Source organism: Eubalaena glacialis, chromosome 9, assembly GCF_028564815.1.
Source record: "Eubalaena glacialis isolate mEubGla1 chromosome 9, mEubGla1.1.hap2.+ XY, whole genome shotgun sequence".
NCBI lineage: Eukaryota > Metazoa > Chordata > Mammalia > Artiodactyla > Balaenidae > Eubalaena > Eubalaena glacialis.
This window is the reverse complement of record NC_083724.1, coordinates 12,952,468-12,973,835: the sequence shown is the minus strand read 5'-3', so window position 1 is coordinate 12,973,835 and position 21,368 is coordinate 12,952,468. Positions and strand designations below refer to the sequence as shown.

The window sequence follows — 21,368 nt, the reverse complement described above, 5'->3', positions numbered from 1 at the left end:
TTGCAGCAAAACCTGTTAGTAATTCAGGCAAGAGATAATTGTCACTTGGTTTGTTATTGTTATTATTTATATTACTGAGTTAGAATGGAATAAGATAAATTGCAGCAAAACCTGTTAGTAATTCATGCAAGAGATAATTGTCACTTGGTTTGTTTTAGTAGCAGAAGGGATAGAGAAAGAGATACTTCTTGAGAGAAATTTCAGAGGTAGAATCCTTGGCACTTGGTGATTGAATGAATGTGCAAGATGAGGGAGAGGGAGGAATTAAATTGGGTTTGGAATGACATCTATATAAATACACCCACATCAGCTGAACTAAAATAATATGTTGATTAAATAAATCAACAATTTAAAGCTCATTTTTACTAAATAATAAGTGATAGATAATGCCCAGAAGTGAATCTTATGAATTTCAAGCACTGAGATTGATCCTTTTCCATCTATAGTAGATAAACTGCTGAGGAGGTTGGGAGAAGAATAAATGTAATTTGAACAATCTTTTCTCTTTTTTGTTTGATGTTTCCTTTCTCTTGCTGCCATTTTTCATTTTTAGTTCTGTGATTTGGTTATTTTAATTTTTTAGTGTTAGGTTGAGCCATATAGAAGTTGCCATTTTTGTAGATCAGAAAATATTTAACCAGAAATGAAATGGTTAAGTATTAACAATTTCACATGGTTCATCTAGTTATATTCTCATTCTGTAAAAATTTTTAACTGGGGCTGTAGGTGTCTATTTTGAATTAAATTGAGTACCAAGGCCATCTGAAGGAATGTTGCAGTGATGGCATAAGGACAAGTGGAGCTAAGCCCCATGAAGTAGGTGACTTAACCTGGCATCATCTATTCAGTGTGGCTCTGGGAGGGCATCATATGGCCAGGTTTTTTGTTAGCTTTACCAAAAGGGACATGTTATATATTACTTTGGCTTTTTTTTTTTTTTAACCTGATTGTAAAAATAGCACATAGAAATTAGCAAATTCACAAAACATAGAAAACCATAAAGAAGAAAATTAAACATCACTTGTAATCCCACTATCCAGTGAAAAGTAGAATTGATTTTTAATGTATTTTCTTCCAGTCATATATACAGAAATACTCTTTTATTAAAAAAGAAATCATGTGACTGCATTATTTTAAAGGGGAAATGTATGTATAGATTTTTGTGAGGACATAGATTTATGGCTCCCCCTTGTCATTAGTAATTTGTCTCCTCTGGAGAAAATGGTTTCCTTTAATCCAAAACAAAACATTTAACTTTTGACTGATTATTTTTTTTTAATTCCTAGTATGAATATTTTGATTATAGCTCCTAGAGTGGTTTTACTAAAATAGAAACAAAATGGAAAGAACTACTATTGTACTAATGGTATTGTAACAGTTTGTGGTTTTCGTTGCATTTTTATAACATTTTTAATTCTTTAAAATTATCAGTTAATGTAATACCTGTTTTTATCAGTGTAACTGTCTAGTTTCATACATGAGAAACCTGAGATGGAATAAGTTACATGCCCAAATTTACAGGTAGTTAAAAAAGCCTGGACTCTTGACTTTGGTGAATGGTTTTTCCATTTATTGAAATATAACTCTCAGAAATCATTCTTTTTTTAATTCAATATTTATTAAGCACTCAAAACATGGAAGTCCAAAAATAAAGTCTATGTCAAATGTATAGAATAGTGAGTAACCTGGTTTGGCTGGAGGGCAAGGTATTTGGGGGTTTCGGTATAGTGAGATCAGACTGGAAGGGCAATAGGAGCCATTGAGTCTTCTTGAATAATGGAGTTCATAATAACCATAATGAAGCATGTGCTATTGGATATTTTAACGAGGCAGAAATGAATAGATTAGAAAAATGAACAAGACTAGAAGTCCAGACAATATTTAATGATAGCCTAAAGTATTAAGAACTAAAAGGAGGAAATGAATTTGAGAGCCATTATAGAAATAGATTCATAAGATGTGGTAACTAAGAATGGTATATTAAGGGAGAGAGTGGTCAAGATGATTTCTGAGTTCATACCTGAGTGCCTGGGAAAATGTGAGAAAAAAAGTAAAAGAGGCTTATTTGGTGGGAAAAAATGTATTTAATTTTGGTCACGCTGTGGTTGAAGTCTCTATAGGACATCCAGGTAGAAGATGTGTGACTAGCAGGCAAATTGTAGAAGGAAAGGGGAACTCAGGAGTGAAGTCAGGTTTTGAGACATAGGCAGAGAAATTATTTGTCTAGTGGGAATAATTAGTGCCATATCATCTTTCCTTCTTGCCTTACATATGTATAGCCTCAATGTATTTGAGGAATGCAGGGCAGCAAAGTATCGAAATAACTGTTGTTATTGCCCTTAGAACTGGGTAGTCACAGTAAGAGAGGGCACCTTAGGATTCAGAAGAGCCCCAGCCTCAAGCAATGCAATAGGACTGGTGGGAAAACACAGACTATTTAGGAAGGCTGTTTGAGGTTGTATGAGAAGAAAGTAAAGTTATATACCCGCTGTGTGCTAGGTATTGGTAAGCCTTTTGTACACACTATCTATCTGCTTTATTTCTCACCAACATCATGAAATAGGGAGTGTGATCCTCATTCTACAGATGATGAAACTGAGGCTAAGAGAGGCTAAGTAATATTAGAGCAAGGAAGCAAGGATTTGAGCCAGATGGGTGTTCAGTGCCATGGGTCTTTTTGCTGTGCCACACTTTGCCATCTTTTCCAATAAGACCTGTCAATTACAGCTATCAAGCTTATGCTCAGTAGGTTTTTTGAGTTCCTTGCCTTCGTGTAATAAGCACAGCGCTTCAGATCTTAAAATGTAATTGAGTGACCATTGCCTGCAATGAGAACGCATGTGTGTGAAACATAAAAAATGAAAGTTGGATCACATAACATATATCTCCATCCAGGTGTGCAGACCTTCTGGAATGTTTACAAATGTCAACATTTGTTTATTTTATTTTACTCTACTGAGTTATGTGAAACTGTACTTAGAAGGATGAATTGAGAGAGCAAAGATACCTGGAGGAAAAGATACTAAAAATACATATTTCTAATTAACTAAAAATTGTCATAATTTGACACTCCCAATTAGCTGAAAATTGTCATCACTTATGACATCACCTGAAGAGCCACAATAAAATCCCAATTTGCCTTGTGTTAAGTAGGCACAAACAAGATTGTATATTCTAAGATACAAAGCTAGTTTGTACCATGAAACTTCCTGCAATTTTCAGACCTGGGTGGAAGTGGGTGCATTTTCTTGTGCATCTTTTGTTTGTATATTTGTGTACCACTTCTCAGAAAACTAGAAGCAAGTAATGGCATCTCAAAAACATAAGATAGTGTTGAATACAGGAACAATGTAATTCCTCTTTGTGTGTGCTATTTCTGCAATATTCAGAGTAGATGGGATTTTCTTTATTTTTTCTCTTGAAAACCTAATTTTTAAGTTTGCTTGTTATTTTGGTCACGTTTCTTAAAATAGATCCATATTTAGTGAATCATGAGAGAAAATTAATGCTAAATATGTAGCCTTCTAGCTAGAACTTCTTGTGCTGAATTATGATTCCTCAGTTGTCATGCACCGTTAACACACTTTCATTCTTTAACATTGCTCTTTGTTCTATGGGAAATGCTACAAGAAAATAGGAATTTCCTCTCACCATTACCCCTCTGGCAGTGTGTTTCAATCTAATTCCTGGCTTGCTCTCTGTCCTGGTTACTACCTCTTCTCCTTACTAGCAGTCTAAATTCTGCTCCATCTACTAAGAGGGGGATTCCAGACAGACGAGGAAACAGCCTTCAAACACTGCCCTGCAGGCATATTAAGTTATTCCCCCACTGTGCAGTCTGGAAGTCAGGGAGCACCTCTCTGGCAATGAATTCTAATGAGCTGCTAAAGATGCCGGAGTGTGTGTGCACACAGGCGCTTTCTTTCCCCTCCCCCGCCTCTTCCTTTTCCCAAGCCCCTCTTCTCCCTGTTTCCCCTCCTACTCCTTTATCCCCTCCCTCTGTGTCTCAGTTCTGCAGTAAACGGGGCTGAGGCACATTGCTGCTTTGCAAGGCTTTCTGTTAAGGTGTTCTGTGGCTTTTGTTTGGATCGCAGCATGCTGAATTACAGGTAATACTCTGAAATTGAGCTAGACAGATCAATGCTGTTGAAATGTTTTCTAAGAGGCAAAGTATTACATTGGAATCAATGAAGAAAATAAGTTATCTTGGCTAATTTTATTCATGGTAATTAAATTCTATAAGCAGATTCCTCTTCTCCCCGGAAAAGCTCAAATGAAAGGAAATGGGGTTAGATTGATCTGACTTGTGATTGATTTTGTTTTATGTTGATCATGAAAGCTTGCTGTTGCTGCGCCTCCTCTGTAGAGTAAGGACCAGTTATGTGGGGTGCTACTGAGGGTAGCCGAGAATAGTTGTACCGGGTGGGGTGGGATAGAGTGGGAGGGGTGATACCAGCTCGAGCTAGCCAGGTTCTTGATTAGGGCATTGGATGCAAAATGTAAAACGCTCTTTCCTTTTCTTCTATCAGCTGTTCAGAGGAGACTCATTACAACTCCTGCTGAAGTCCTAATCTTCCTCCCTTCCCTTCTGCCCCTACCCCCTACCCTCATTGGCCTGAAGACATTGTACCCAGAGTTTGCCTTACTCCCCTGGTGCTATGTGTATGGTAAACCTGGTACTATGGCCACATCTCGGACTGGCCAGACAACTGCTGCTGGTTCTCCCTATTCCAAGAAGGATTTAAAGGGGAATTGCACTGCAGGCAATGCACCAGAGCAGCAGCATCGGGAGCTTGGGGACTAAGGCTCCTCGGGCATTATTACAGACACACAGAGCTGACCGCAATGACAGCAGCTGCTCCTTTGAACTGTTGGCAGCAGCCAAGCGGCAGCATGAAGTGAGAGATCACTCCTGAGCTCAAGATGAACTCTACCTTGGATGGTAATCAGAGCAGCCACCCTTTTTGCCTCTTGGCATTTGGCTATTTGGAAACTGTCAATTTTTGCCTTTTGGAAGTATTGATTATTGTCTTTCTAACTGTGTTGATTATTTCTGGCAACATTATTGTGATTTTTGTATTTCACTGTGCACCTTTGTTGAACCACCATACTACAAGTTATTTTATCCAGACTATGGCATATGCTGACCTCTTGGTTGGGGTAAGCTGCCTGGTCCCTTCTTTATCACTCCTCCACTACCCGCTTCCAGTAGTGGAGTCCTTGACTTGCCAGGTATTTGGTTTTGTAGTATCAGTTCTGAAGAGTGTCTCCATGGCCTCTCTGGCCTGTATCAGCATCGATAGATATATTGCCATCACTAAGCCTCTAACCTATAATACCCTGGTTACACCCTGGAGACTGCGTCTGTGTATTTTCCTGATTTGGCTATACTCCACCCTGGTCTTCCTGCCTTCCTTTTTCCACTGGGGCAAACCTGGATATCATGGAGATGTGTTTCAGTGGTGTGCGGAGTCCTGGCACACCGACCCCTACTTCACCCTGTTCATCGTGATGATGTTATATGCCCCAGCAGCCCTCATTGTGTGCTTCACCTATTTCAACATCTTCCGCATCTGCCAACAGCACACAAAGGAAATCAGCGAAAGGCAAGCCCGCTTCAGCAGCCAGAGTGGGGAGACTGGGGAGGTGCAGGCCTGTCCTGATAAGCGCTATGCCATGGTCCTGTTCCGAATTACTAGTGTATTTTACATCCTCTGGTTGCCATACATCATCTACTTCTTACTGGAGAGCTCCACTGGCCACAGCAACCGCTTCGCATCCTTCTTGACCACCTGGCTTGCTATTAGTAATAGTTTCTGCAACTGTGTCATTTATAGTCTTTCCAACAGTGTCTTCCAAAGGGGACTAAAGCGCCTCTCAGGGGCCATGTGTACTTCTTGTGCAAGTCAGATGATAGCTAAGGACCCTTACACAGTTAGGAGCAAAGGCCCCCTTAATGGATTTCATGTCTAAAGTGGTTCAGATATTGGGTCACTGTGTGTTGTGTGTGTGTGTGTGTTTCTTTTTTATCTTTTTGTATTTCTAGTTCACTGGGAAATATGGGACAAAATAGTTTGACTCTAAGCAATAGTTAACAAATGATCCAACCAAAATACCTTTTAAGTTTGCAGAAATGATTTTTTTTAATGCTTTCGAATGAGAAGAATCAGGACCATGAAGATAAATTGCTCTTGGTTCCAATTTCCATAATGTCATGGAAATGACTGTATTTCTCAGACTTAAAATGAATAAAGCCATATCTAACACCTCTCTCCAGCTGGCATTACTGAACCTGGGTGTGAAAAGCGTCAGCATTTTTAAAAGTCACCATTTTCTTGTTGCTTTTCTGGGTTCTTTCCAGCTGTTTGAGCTTCATGTACAATTGATTTCTTTTAACAGGAAATATTAAAATACAGTGATGAATTAACAGGGTTTTAAAATTTTCTTTACATCTGTCAAAGTGTAACTACCCTGCAGGTTTCCACGCTGTCATTCAGAAAGTCAAATGTTTTATGTCTTATTCTCTTGAGAGAATTCTCAATACAGTGAATAATGTGAAAACTTAAACATTAATTTAAAATTTGGGGGGACTTCCCTGGCGGTTCAGTGGTTAAGGCTTCGCCTTCCAATGCAGGGTGTGTGGGTTCAGTCCCTGGTCGAGGAGCTAAGATCCCACGTCTCGCTGCCGAGAAACCAAAAAACATAAAAAAGAAGCAATATTGTAACAAATTCAATAAAGACTTAAAAAAAAAATGGTCTACATCAAAAAAAAATCTTAAAAAATAAATTTAAAAAAATAATAAAATTTTTGCATTGAACCATGAAGCAAAAGTGCAGTTACATTATATAATTTATAGAAAAACTAAGCTATATTTTATGCCATGCTTCACTGAGACCTAAACAAATATGTATACTGAAAGTGATTGTGTTGTAGTATTTTTGCCCAAGCCTTTGTGTATGTGTGTATTGAGAATATTTGAATTGAGTTAGATTTCTCTTTTACAGCAAAATGCATTTAAATAAGCTGAAAAATAATTAAATGATAGACTGATGGCTGCCATTTTTATAATGGTGAAAATACATTGAAATGTGTCTTTAGTCTTCTCTGCTCTTTTTATCTAGAGACTTTCTGAAATACTAGAATATCAGGAAGAAAGGTATCCTAGGCAACTGAGTCAGAAAATACAATGTACATTTAACTAGTTCATTTTTAAAATAGGAGGGGTTGATTGAGATGGTCTCTTTGTGGTTAAATGGAATCTTCTAATAAAGTAGCAACTAATTCTTTTTAAAAGCATTATTTCAGTTAGTGTTAAGGAATCCATATTTGAATGAGAGAAGGAGAAATTCTGATTCTCTCTCTATTGCTATTCTCTTTCTGGAAAAAAAAATCCTTGGGATACCGTTCCTTTCCTAAATAGGCTTTTTTTTTTTTTTTTTTTTAAAGCCAAAGTACTAGCAAAATCTATAGAATTATTAATTGAGAGTGCTGTGTATTTGTATGTATAGTGATGTTTTGTTCCTAAAAGCAATTATGTTTAGAGCGAGAGGTTTATTTTTCTAAAAGGAGAGAAGGATTTCCCAGCAGCTCCAAGCATGAAAGTATTTCCTCTGCTTTTCTACTGGTTTTTAATGTTTTGGAAGTCTTCAGGGAACTTACATGATCTCTGCCTTTGGCTAGATGTTGTAATCTGAATGTGACAGTGGTGTTCAGTGAGATCGAAGATGGAAGAAAACCAAGGGAAATGTGGATTTTTGAGTCCAAGGAAGGACATAGATATTTATAAAACAGGCAGATATGCTTTGGTTTTCCATCATCATATTAGAAAACCTCCTACCCCCTTTTAAAATAAAAGATAGCATTCTTATGATTTTAGGTTTTAGAGATTGATTTGATTTTAACCTCAAATGTAGTCTACTTAAAAATTTTTATTTTAAGAGAACAAGTATGAATATAAACATTTAAGCTTCAGATTCTGAGTTCTTCCTAGAAGCTTGCTTGCTCTTTATATTTAGTATTAGAAAATTTGATTCTAAGTTGTTTCAAAATTTAGAACTCATATTGGAATTGCAAGTTATGTTAGCAGTGGCTTTGTTAAGTTGCCATTTGAAGTAGAAAACCTTTTCTGTTAGATTCTGAAAAAAGGCTGTATACAATTGCCCTTTATTTAAGTGGCACAGATCTAAGAAAACAAAATTCCCTTTTTTCATATATATCAGAGAATGTAACCTGTTCAGATTTGCACTGTTTGCTTGTCAATTTTTAGTTCAGATATGGGACTCATAAAGATTAATTTTTATAGAAAACTGATGTTAAATCAGTAGATTTTTTGTGTGGGGGGGTACTGAGCCCTTTTAATTTTTTCTTGCAGTAGGGTTCCATTTTAGAGAAAACAGAAAAGTTTTTGGAAAAGATTTTGTGGGAATGTTATGGAAATGAGGAAATCTCTGTTTAATTTTCTGGAAATGGCTAATCAAGCTGAGCTTTAAATGACTGGAAGGCAACAACTCTTTTAATAAGAGCTTTTGTTAATAGATTTTTATATTTTTGCCCTAGTACCAAATTTAGATGTCAGAGGGTTTTTTTTATTGTTTTTTTTTTTTCCACATTAGAACCTCTCAGCCTAAAACTAAAGTAGAAACTAAGTAGATGTAGTAACTTTAAAGAAAAATAAAGCATTCCTCCCCAGCTGATACTTAATATCAGATGTCTTTCCAGTTTGTCTTGTAGTCATTGGACTTTATAAACTCTAACGTTTCTTCCAGGTATCAAGTCTATTCTCACATTTCATTGTCTGTACTGCTTTAAAATTTTTTGTTTTCTTGTGGTGTGTGTGTGCTGGGGAGAAGGGTTGTGTCTGAATGCAATCATACAATCTTCTGTGGCTGGGGACAGTTTCTATGTGATGCATTTGGAGAGTTTGTATTTAAGTAACCTTTTCATCCTTGCATATTTAGTGCAACATTTAATGACGTTTTATTTAAATACCAATCTGACTAGTTCAGAATGAGAAAAAGTATATTTTTAGAGTCAGTTACCTTAGGCTTTGGCAAGACAGCCCATTTAACTTTATATAGTATATGACTGATATCAGAGGAAGCATAAGCTTTTGGTGACTGTGTTGAAATTATTTCATAGTAAATTTAAAAATAAGGCTATACTAATTGTTATATTTGTAATTAGTTGTGTTTTTATACAATGATTTCAGTGAAGGTGTGTTTTTTTCCTCTTAGAGTGGAAAAGCAATTACAAAAGGACAAGTGCTCCACTTCAATGAAAGAATTATCTTTCACCAGAATCGATATTTGAATTTTTCATGGACCTGTTGGCTTTCACCCTAAATTCCATTTTGGAAAGGGTTTTCTTTAAGGTTTATTGCTGGATAAATATGTTTTTGAGCCTTTTATAATGGCTTTTCCTTTTTACTTGAATAATGGTCTCAGTATTTTAAGGATTGGGAAAACTTGAATTTTTGTACTATTAAATGCATTTACTGTTCACCTCTTTGAACTTGAAAATGAAGCAGCAGGGTTACAAGTTCCCAGACGGTAGAGTGATTTCTGGGAGTTTCCTCAGCTTTGCAGGTTTGATTAAAACATCTGCCTTTGATGGCTTTGTAGGAATTTTACTGACTTTGTGTTTTTGTATCATAAAAGATCTGTGAAATAAATTATTGGCAAACCAGAATTTATTGCCATATGAGGAAATTTGGGGAAGTTTAAGGATGGGGGAGAATCATGGAACTATGAAATTTTTTTAAAGTCTTCATAAGTCATTATTTATGTTGATTTTTGCATAATTTTTCCATTTCAGGTTACTAAATATTTTATATTAAATGTACATATTATTAATGTATTTTGCAGACCCAAGGAATATTCTAGACATTTCTTATGGCTGTAGATGAGTCACTTGACTCTTCTTCAAAATTTGGATGATAAGGGAATCATGATATGTAAAATGAACTTTGAACTGCGAATCTAGGTTTCTGTTACTAATTAACTCGTTTTATAAGGGCTAGTCGCTTCTCTAAGCACTTAATTTCTTCTATTTATAATAATCCTTTCATCCTTCACAGGGTTACTTTGAGGATTGAATTAGATAACGGATGTAAGAGAACTTTGTAATATGTAAAGTGCTTTGAAAATAAAAATGATTACTGTTATTTGTATCTGCCATAGTTTTACATCTAAGGAAGTTGCATATAATGATGTGGTGCTCCCCCCATAAGATCTTTGAAGTCAACGCTAGGTGACTATTCCATGCTACTTAGCAATCCCAAAATAACAGTAACTTTAAATTCAACATAAAACTGTTACATTTACTCTCTTTACTTGTTTCCAAAGTCTCTAAAGGCAGGGACAATGTCTCTTCATACCTTTATCCCCCAAATCTAACATAGGACCTGGCTTAGAGCGGAAGTTTTTGTTTTTTTTTTTTGTTTTTTTTTTTTTAGAGCGGAAGTTTTAGTAAGTTTTACGGAGTTAATGAATGAGCCTTTCTAATTATTACCTCTAGTCACTATTATTACTTCTAGTCATTATAGAGCAGCGATGTTCAAAGGGTAGTCCAAAGCCCATAAGCAGTTTTTCATTTGATCAAGGCCATTCTAGACTCTATATAATAAATATCTCTTTTTAGTACCAAGAGACTACTGTGGGAATGTGTGTGCTTTATATGCTAGGTAACTTTACTCCTGGAAACTGTGTAGCCTCGGCCCAGGGAACTTCAGGCAGTGCTGTCAAACTGCCAATTTCTCACAGCATGGGTAAGATCTTGGCTCTAGATCCAGATAAGATAGGCTGTAAAAATCAGTCACTACGAAAGAGGAGCAATAGAATAGGATAGCTTGGTGGAAAGAGATTGTTCTAATTCTTTGGTTTTGCTTTTTCTTTCAGTCTTTACCACTTTTCTAGCTCTGTCTTCCCTTCCTTTTCTTAACACACTGTTGGTCATGTATTCAGAGTGAAGTGCTTATGATACTGCTATAGGGTATGGAAAATTGTATTATTCAATAACTGGCTTTTTGGAAAAGTTTAAGAAGCAATCAAAAAGCGCTTATGTAGCAAGCTCTACTAGATGCCAGGTGGTATAGCTAGCTGGCCTCAGGGATTTAAAGAAGGATCACATGATTCCTTTCTTATGGAACTTTATAGTTTTCACATGTTTCATATGGAAAAATTCTGTGATCTGTCTTTCAAAAAGCTTCACAGAGTGACTTTATCAGGAGGAATTTACCAAGGCCTACTGGTGGGACAGTTGGCACACCATGGATCTGTTTCTTGGGCGGGTTCATTATGCCAGTATAGAAAATCATAATGTCACTTTATTAGTTTAAAATAAGAAATCAGTGCTGGCAATAGGGAGCAGTCTTTCTCTATTGGTAGATCTTCATGGGAAGCCAAACCATATTCAGAATGTTGCTTGGTGAGGATGGAATCTCAGAATATGGTTCTGTAATGTGAAAATTTACTGGTATAAGACTGAGCCTGATGTTCCATCTCTGAAATCAGAAAACCTGGTCATTAGGATCCTAATAAAAGTTGAAATCATCTGTGCTTCCAGTACTGACCAACCTACCTTCTAATTGACATATTATTTCTTTAAATTAACTTCTTTTGTGACTTATCTTTTAGTAAAATTCCTTGCAAGTTTTAACAGTCTTACAAGCTTGCTAACTCATTCTTTCTTTTTTGGTGGTTTTATATATCACTTTTACCATGAAACATTGTTTTCTGATTTAGTATTCAAAGGGTGGCCTTACTACTTTGTTAGTTTGGGGAAGCAACTCATCTTGGTTTTCATGGAGCAAATATATACTGTCTAGTTGGAAAAGCAAGATATATGAAAATACCTATAAAAATTAACAGTATCCGTCAGGTAATTAGAATAGAAACATTAAATTTTTGAAAGTCAGATCATCCACAAAGGAGATAGGGAGGGACGTTTGAGCTGTAAAAGACCTTAGAGATCATTTGGTCTGATTCTCTCTTTTTATAGACAGGAAACCAGTCCAGTGGCCACGCAGCCATTTATGATAATACCCAGACTTCCTACTTCCTAATCCATCGTCCATTTCTATTATATCTTGTTGCTTTTGCAGAGGAGTCGGAGTTTGCCTTCACTCAGCCAAGTCCTGAATAAGACTTAAATAGGCTGATATGAGGTGTTTGTATGTACCTGTGTATGTAATTTTAGGTGTAGAAAGCATTATGGGCAATGATATAAATGTTAACTGAGGCTTGTTATGTTTCAGAAGAATTTTATAAACTTTGTCCTGTTTAATCCTTCTGACGCTCTATGAGCTAGTGACTATTATTAACCCCATTACAAAGATGAGAAGACTGAGATTGAGTTGCCAGAGACAAAGAGTTAATAAGTGGAAGATCTGGGATTCAAACCCAGGTCTTTCTGACTTCAGAGCCTACATTCTTACCTCACATAATTCTCACAGAAACCTATCAGGCAGTTTTTTATTTTTTTATATCTCTGTTTTACAGGTGAGGAAGCTTAGGCTTAGATTAAGAAACTTTTGTCAATATATCAACTAACTCACATACTTGGAAAACATGTGACAGACTTCCTACTAAATATAGCAGATTTAGTATGCATATTTATTTCTGTTAACTCCACTATAAAGAATGGCAAAAGTATAATACATATGGACAAAGAGAAGAGCAGAGATGATGGCAAATGAATGAAGCTAACAAAATTTGGGGTTATAGAAACCCAGCGGACAAGTGGTAACTGACTCAGCAGAATTGACAAAGCTGAATTTGGGGGAGGGGCAAAAAGAATCAAGCTGATCTGCCCATAAAACCCAGTAAATATGTGGGAATTAGATTCCTGATATGCCTCTCAGGCAGAGAGTAGTATGAAACTGAAAACTGAAGAATTGTTAGAAAGTTTATTGAAGGCACATTTAGATACCGTCACTCATAACCCCCCCCCCACTCCTCCACTGCACACCACCTTGATCCCCATCCCAAGTTGGCCCTAGCAGGCCACTGGTTTTTCAACATCCCAGCAGAAGATGGGAGACTTACTCTTTGGAGGTTGAACCACAGGCATTCTGGATGCCAGGCATAGCTGAGAATGGGACTAAGACACCTTGTTGAAAACACGAGTATCAAGAGAAAGTCTGCTTATTAAATAATCAGTCTCCCTTTCCCACTACACTCCCAGAATGCTCTTAGCCTTAAACCTTCTAAGCAGGAGATAAGAGGAGTCTAGTCTGGGGGCCAGTATGTAAGGGCTCTCAGTTCCGACAGTCCCTGCCCAGTCACATTAAGTTGATGCCCATCAGTCAGCGAATCCCACCCATGCATATAGAGCTTCCAATTAGTTTTTTGTTCCTTATCTTTTAATATCAACAGTCAACCAGAGAAAGTCTTATGAATAGACTTGAGAAAATGTATTATGAATGCACAGAGCCCAAAACAAAAGAAATCAGAGGGAACAAAAGCAAGTCATAGAAGAAAACTTCAAAAAAAAACCCCCAGTATTTGTAACTAATATTTTCAGAGACGATTTTGCATCCATTAAGGAAAAAAGGATGCCATAAAAAAAAAAAAAAACAGAAAGAGAACAAGAAAACTTTTGAAATTAAAAATATAATCAGACATTTTTTAAAATGAGAAAAGTTGGGGCTTCCCTGGTGGCGCAGTGGTTGAGAATCTGCCTGCTAATGCAGGGGACACGGGTTCGAGCCCTGGTCTGGGAAGATCCCACATGCCGCGGAGCAACTAGGCCCGTGAGCCACAACTACTGAGCCTGCGCGTCTGGAGCCTGTGCTCCGCAACAAGAGAGGCCACGATAGTGAGAGGCCTGCACACCGGGATGAAGCGTGGCCCCCGCTTGCCGCAACTAGAGAAAGCCCTAGCACAGAAACGAAGACCCAACATAGCAATCAATCAATCAATCAATAAATCTTTAAAAAAAAAAGAAAAGAAAAGTTGGAAGATAAAATTGAGGTAGACCAGATAGTGAAACAAAAGACAATAAAGGAGGTAAAAAGTAAGACAATTAGAGGCACGACCAAGGAGGCCCAATGTCTGAATAACATGATTTTCAGAAACAGAATAGAGAAAAAGAATGGGGAAATTCTCAGATATCACAAGAGAAATTTATAGAACTGAAGGATATGAGTTTCCATGATGAAAAGGACCAACCAGCTTAAAGTAATAAGACTTTGTGATGGCAAATCATAAAATTTCAGAACACTGGAGATAAAGAAAAACCTAAAAGCTTCTTGGTCTGGAGTAGGGATGGGATAGTAGAAACATCCTAAGTACAGAGATCTGAATAGCATTGGACTTTCTACCACAATGAAGCAAGAAGATAATTGGGAATAAATGGAAACTTTTAAGAAGTGACTTTTTATAAAAAATTTATTTATTTATTATTGGCTTCATTGGGTCTTTGTTGCTGCGCACGGGCTTTCTCTAGTTGTGGCGAGCAGGGGCTTCTCTTGTTTTGGAGCACGGGCTCTAGGAGTGTGGGCTGCAGTAGTTGTGGCACGTGGGCTCAGTAGTTGTGGCACGTGGGCTCAGTAGTTGTGGCACACGGGCTCAGTAGTTGTGGCACGCAGGCTCTAGAGCACAGCCTCAGTAGTTGTGGTGCACGGGCTTAGTTGCTCTGCGGCATGTGGGATCTTCCCAGACCAGGGCTCGAACCCTTGTCCCCTGCATTGGCAGGCAGATTCCTAACCACTGCGCCACCAGGGAAGTCCCAGAAGTGATTTTTAACCTAGAATTTTATGCCCAGTCAAACTTTCATTCAAATGTGAGGCTAAAACCCATTTTGAGATATGCGAGATCTCAAAATATTTACCCATCTTACAAATATAGATACATAGAACACTGAGAGAAAGAAAAAAATTTGCAATTAGTAACTTTAGAAAAAATAGAGAATGAAAGAAGGAAATCTAATCATGATATACTCTGTGATTCAGTTATGAGAAATATAGATTTAGCCAAAAATTGTAGCAAAATTATGTTGAGAGTCATGATGAGGGGAAGGGGGAAGTATGTGTGGAGGGTAGGTGGGGTTGGGACTGTAATAGAGCTACAGTATCATCTCCCATACAAGAAAGTCTTTAAAAAAAAAAAAAAAGAAAAGCCAGAAAGTAGCAATGTATGCGTTTTGTTTAGAAATAGGAAGGAAACACAAACAGCTAAAAAAGATGAAAATTGGTGCCCTTTGGGCAGCAGGGAATAGGTGAGAGGTATAAGGGGTCTGCTGTTTTTCTTTGTACGCTTTGTATGGTTTGACCTTTACAACTACGTAGGTGTATTATTTTTTATGGAAAGCATAGACCACGTTTAGATAAAGGCAGATAAATTTTAACAGAGATAGAAGGAAACCAGGAAGTGTAGGTTTAGAACGTATTACTGAAGTAGAACATGAGGGCGTGGTAGCACACTGTATTACCTATGGCCTTGTACAGAGCAATTTCCTATTTATCATCTCATTTCATCCTCCTAGGAAGACAGGCAAAAGGGATGTTATCCCTCTTTGACAATTGTGGAAGCTGAGTTTTGAGGCTGTAAGACCTTTTTGATTCCTAGTCTACTACTACTATGCCTCATAAGTATGTTTGAATCTTTCTAGATTTTTAAATTTTGTTTTTTACAAGAGAAGACAGCAGATACTAGAAAGCATCTTCTTTGACATCATGGGAAGGAATACATGAAAACAAATGTGTGTATGTATCTATGTATATGATGAGTATGTGTGTACTAGTATGCAAGTATCTATAATGTAAGATCTGGCATTCTGAGATCACAGGAGGCATGCAGATTACTGTGTGGTAGTCATAGGTAAGGAAATGGGTGTTAGATTTCCTTAGAAGGCAGTATATGAGGTGGGCTGAGCTCTGGGTAGAGTTAAGATTTCTATAGTCTTATCTCCTCCCACCCCTTGAATGAGATTGGCATAAAATATTCAGCTGGACAGGATTAAAGGAACCCAAAGGACCAACAGACAAAAGACCCTAATAAAGTGACCTACAATTATCAAACAATCTATGACATGAGACGCCTTTAGCAAATTAAAAAGTATGTCTTTATGATAAATTGCCTTGATTGTAGTCACTTAATGATTTATTGGAGTGTTACAAAAAGATTGTATTGGCTTTGAATAAAATATGAAAGAGTCTTTTCAAAGTAAAACTTTAAATTGTGTCTCTTAGCTTTCAATAAACATTTGTTGAATTGAATTAGTAAGACAGTATTTTGGGGAGAAGGCAAAAGTTACAGCATTAAATAGCATGATATATTTCTGAAAATTCTTCCAGAAAGACTGGGGAAACCCTCACTGCCAAAGCTGTTTATTTATAGCTAGACCAAAAAAAAAAAAAATCCATTTGAGGGTCTCTGTCTTCATTGGCCCCTGGGGAGCAGAATCTGACTTAAAAGCCTTTTTCATTTAAAAAAATTCTCCTTCATGACATGATATTGGTAGGAATTAAAAGCATTCCTACTTAGATTATGTTAACATCATGTATAGTTAGCAGTCATTGTACTAAAGATACATGTGTAGCCTACCGAGCACTGGAAATAAAACAAAATTTAGATCCTAGTTCTGACAGTTTATTAGATAATTTAATCTGTCAGAACTTCAGAAGGATACTTACCTTTAAGTGAAGATGACTCTAATATTATAGGAGTCAATTCAAGATCAGATGCATGTTGCATTAATGTAAAACTCTTTACATTGTTACTGTATTTATACTCTTAGATCACTGTTTTTCTGAGATAAAAAAAGAAGGTAGTGAAAAGAGCATGGATTTTGGAATCTCTGGCCCTTGGTTTTCTACTCTGTAAAATGGGATTTTATCCCCTTGTTACGATTATTGTGAAAATGTGATACTGTCACATCTTAAGTATATAGAATTGTGCATGGTGGCATCATAAGCTCAGTAGAAGATTGCTGCTATTATTTCCTTGTCACACAGAGTCAGAATCTCCCAGTAACTTCCAGTGCCTGCTGTAAATACCCTCAGAGGAAAGGCCCTGGGTGAATGTGGAGGGGCTTGGTGAGCCTCTTTCTCTCAGGGATCATAAACCTAAAGTTCTGCCTTGATGGTTTACTCCATCATGTTACTGATGTTTTATGTATTTTGTCCTGCATTTATTGTATGTTCCACAGGAGGATTAGTCCTATACAGTTCTCAGACATTAAGATACATATATTTAGATGTACTTTATCAAGGAACAAGTCATTGGGGGTTACAGTAAGAGCTTTAATAGGTTAGAGATGGAAAGAAAATTTGGGACTGAAGTGGTAAAGAGGAATCACTTTAATTGAACCTTAAAAATGAGTTGTATTAAGAAAAAAGTAAAACTGTGACAAAGGGTGTTTTAAGCTTCGAAGGCCTCAGTGAAGATGGGCCATTTATATACTTTATCCGTGTAATATGTAGTGATAAAAAGTATGTACTTGAGAGGCAGGCAGACCTAGTTTTGAATCCTAGCCCTGACACTTACTAGCGGTGAGACCTAGGACAAGGTTCATAATCCCTCTTAGTTTCTGTTGCCTTAACTAATAGTACTATCTCATACAAGTATTGTAAGGCTTAATGAGCTATTGCATGTAAAGCTCTTAGCACAGTGCTTGGTCTGCAGTAAGCATTCAGTACATGTTAGCAGGTGCTGTTAGCTTCCTTGTGAATAGGGCAATATGGATGAACCAGAGGTTTCAATTTGAGGTGTAATGGAGTAAGGTCAGAAAGATAAATTGGGGCTACCTGATCTGGAATAAAAGGCTAAGGGATTTGACTCTAATTAGGAATTGTAGATGGACTTAAGGTTTTTGAGTAGGTGAATAACATAAATATAAAATCCTAAAGTGACAGAGCTGGAAGATCCCTTAGAGTTAAATCTAGACTCTTCCTTTCTCAAATGGGGAAAGGGAGACCCAGAGTAGTGACACAGTAAATTAGTTGCAGAACTGGGACTAGAATCCAGGCCTTAGACCTCCCTTAGACTCAATCATGACACCAAAATAAGTCCAAAGGATTGTTCAGCCTTTCAGTCACTTGATTGGTCAAGTGCTTAGAAAATGTGCGTTTCCAGCAGGTTTGGAAAAAAAGAAACAAGTGTTCAGATTTTGATGTGGATTAAATAAAATAAATAGTCTTTCCATTGGTACTTTCGACCAAACAAATTAAGATTTGAAAAATCTTAATTAGTTAGAAAGTTTTCTTGATCAGTGGCAGTCACCTCAGAAAGGGGAAGTAAAAATACATGAAATGCGTGGTTCTAGAATGCCTTCATTGGTATTTATATTATTTGTACTGCTAGTGAGATTGGAGGGTGAAGTTTTTGCTTAAATAAAATTGAAGATCATTGCTTATCCAGTACCTTTTAAAGTTGCTGTTACCCAGGAATTTTAAATAGAAAAACATAAAAAGAATTTAATTCCAGGATGGTTCTTACTACCTATGTAATAAGCCATCACTACATAGATACTAATAGACCTTGGTTGGTATGATACCTGTGTGCTGTTAAGTTTTTAGGTTAATAGAGAAAGATCTAACTAATTATAGCTTTATACATTAATGATAGAATAAGATAGCTTTTAAATCTTTAAATAATTGTTTCTTGATAATTGTTTCTTAAGATTAGCTCTTTAGTAGGAAAATTAAAATCTTAAACATGATTTTTCTTATATATTGGGGCTCTAGGATATATCATTTTTGCCTGAAAGCTATATAAATAGATATAATTAAAATAAACACTGAAGCGCAGGTCATATACCTATAGTCTGTGAATATGTATATGAATGCAGACCTCTTACAGAATTCTCAATGCAGTTCAGCAGTTCACTGATGGAGATGTTTGTGACTAATAGCATTCAAACACAGCTTCTCATATAGATTATTTTGTTAACTATATAAAAGAGAACTATAGAGTTTAAAGTCATTTCAATATAACTAGTCATTTTACAGCTGCTGTGTATTTTTGCTACTTAACAGGCATACTTAAATCTTAGACTTAAGACTTGTTATTTTCAGAAGAAACTAGCTTTTTAAAGAAAAACTGAATATTTTCTAAGCATTATGAAACATTCATAAACATTTTCTTAGAAATCATAATTTGATTGATTTGGTTATATAAAAATGTAGCTTGGGGAATGGGTCTTGATTTTGTGTGTGTGTGTGTGTTGTATTATGAGAGTGAGTGGTTTTGAGAAGATTTTATAAGAGGGCATTTGATATGCAGTTTTGCTCAGTAATGTAAATAATACAATTGAAATAAGTATTTGGAATTCATCACAGTAATCAGAAACATATTTGGAATATGACTTTGTATGTAATAATTTTGTGTCTTCTAATTTAGATGACTCATAAATTACCTCCTCAACACCTTTTTACTCAAAATGACACTTTTTGTGTTCACTTTGGTCAGATAAAAGTTCTTGAGTATTTCCTGCTTCTTGGACCTCTCCATGATGGAGTACTGTGAATGAGAATCAACAATAGCAAAGCAGGAAAAGATCGACGGTGTAGTTAGCAGTTGTGCCTTATCTATACATGATTTGGGACAGTTTTGCCAAACATTGAATAATTTTCCTGTGGGAAACTTGAGCCCTAAAAGGAAATGAACATAGCTAAAAGGCTGCATATCACATGGGACTTTGATTTATTTTTAGAATGGCACTATAATGCCATATTTGGATTGAAACAATGTGATAGCCGTACCTTATTTTATTAAAAAGCTATGTTTTCTGAAGAAGCCATTTAATTTTCTATTACATTGTTTATATAGACTCAACATAATAAGTATATAACTGTTCAGCTGATAACCATGCTAAATGTTTTAAAGTTAGCGGCGCTTATTTGGCAAACATTTCTGGAGGCTGCTTTTGGAGTCTGCTTTCTGCAATAAAAGATTCTTTGGCAGTTCATTGATTATAGAATATAGTTGTCTTTTTGTTGTGCATGTTTGGGGCAAGTTGTTTTCTTACTGGAAGGGAAAAAAGAGTAAAGAAGGATTAGTAGCATTGGGTGTTGGTATAGTTAATTGATTGTCTTGAAATAGCAGAGGTCTTTACTAAATGAGTCAGTGATAATAGAGAAACCCAAATGGATTTTTGCCTCTGAGAAATGATTTTTTTTTTAAGATAATCAGCAAAGGTATTTCATTCTGAGCTCCTAGAATGTTTTGGTTAGCACAGTTCATAGGTTTTAAAAAACAGTCATTGCACCATTTATATTTTGTGTCAGCTTTTCTGCTACCTGATTTATCTTCTTTATAGTTTTATTTGGTTAAAATAAATTGATACAATGGATTTCTGAATTGGATACTATCTAAATTTGCAGATCCCTCACAGTAGTTCACTAAGTTTCAAATATGGGAAAATCTGCCAAGTACACATTTTGCCCTTTGGCTTCTCTCCCAAGATTGGAAATATGCCAACATCATAAATCTCAAGTCTGATGGGAAAGAGCTATCACTGATGGCAAGGCCTTATGCTACCTACCTTCCACGCAGTATTTAATTTGCTTCTCATAAACTCTGCAAGGCAGTGACCATTGCATAAATTTTACAGATAGGGATATTAAGGCTCAGACCAGTTAAGTGACTTATCCAAGGTCATACAATTAGAAGTAGGAGAGGCAGTTTTCAGAGACAGAACTGCCTGACCCTAGAGTCAGTGTTCTAACTATCACATTGTGTTCTATTACATTATGTGACCTCGGTAGAGCACCTAAAATCCGTCTTCTCTATTCTTTGTCAAAAGTCCAGCTCCAGTCTTCACATAGTTGTAGCCAGATTCTGCAGTGCCTTCAGTTACTCCCATGTTTATGGAAATTTAGTTACAGTTTGTTCTGTGTTTGACGCGTTTGGAATGGAAATTTTAAAACATTAATTACTGAATACAGTAGTAATTACTGAATACAGTATTTCATTTATTTAAATATGTTAAAGATTAATTTCTTGTCTCCCATTGGTCGAGCTTTTAAAGTCTTTTATTAAATGTTATTCAATGGCAGTTTTACTAGAATTACGATTTTTGCCTCTAAGAGCAAATCACCAGAATAAATATACAAAGTAATATCTACCCACAAATCCAGTTTATACTAAAATTCCTGCTATTGCATTGGTATGGAATAACAGCACTGTAAACTGATTTGAAGATCAGTGGTGCTAGTTACATAGGGACAAGTAAAATTATGTTTGCATGAATGTACATTTTTATGTTCTTGAAATCTGAATTTAAGGTAAAAATGTTTTTGCACTGTCAGTGTTAAATGAGCCCATCAATCAGATACTTATTTCTAGAATTCTTGTTGATTGAACTATGAAATGCTATTGAGGGGCTTTAATTTGTTTTATACAGATACACTGTACCTCATTACTAA

General features: G+C 36.4%; 2 protein-coding genes across 8 annotated transcripts in view; both read left to right on the top strand.

The window, feature by feature from the left end:
* RABGAP1 (RAB GTPase activating protein 1) overlaps positions 1–21,368 on the top strand; it is a 149,995-nt gene that overhangs the window by 79,038 nt on the left and 49,589 nt on the right. The window lies entirely within an intron of this gene.
* Positions 4,840–5,973, top strand: GPR21 (G protein-coupled receptor 21). Its single transcript, XM_061200980.1, has one exon. It carries the CDS (start codon positions 4,924–4,926, stop codon positions 5,971–5,973), a length of 1,050 nt encoding a protein of 349 aa, XP_061056963.1. The 5' UTR covers positions 4,840–4,923.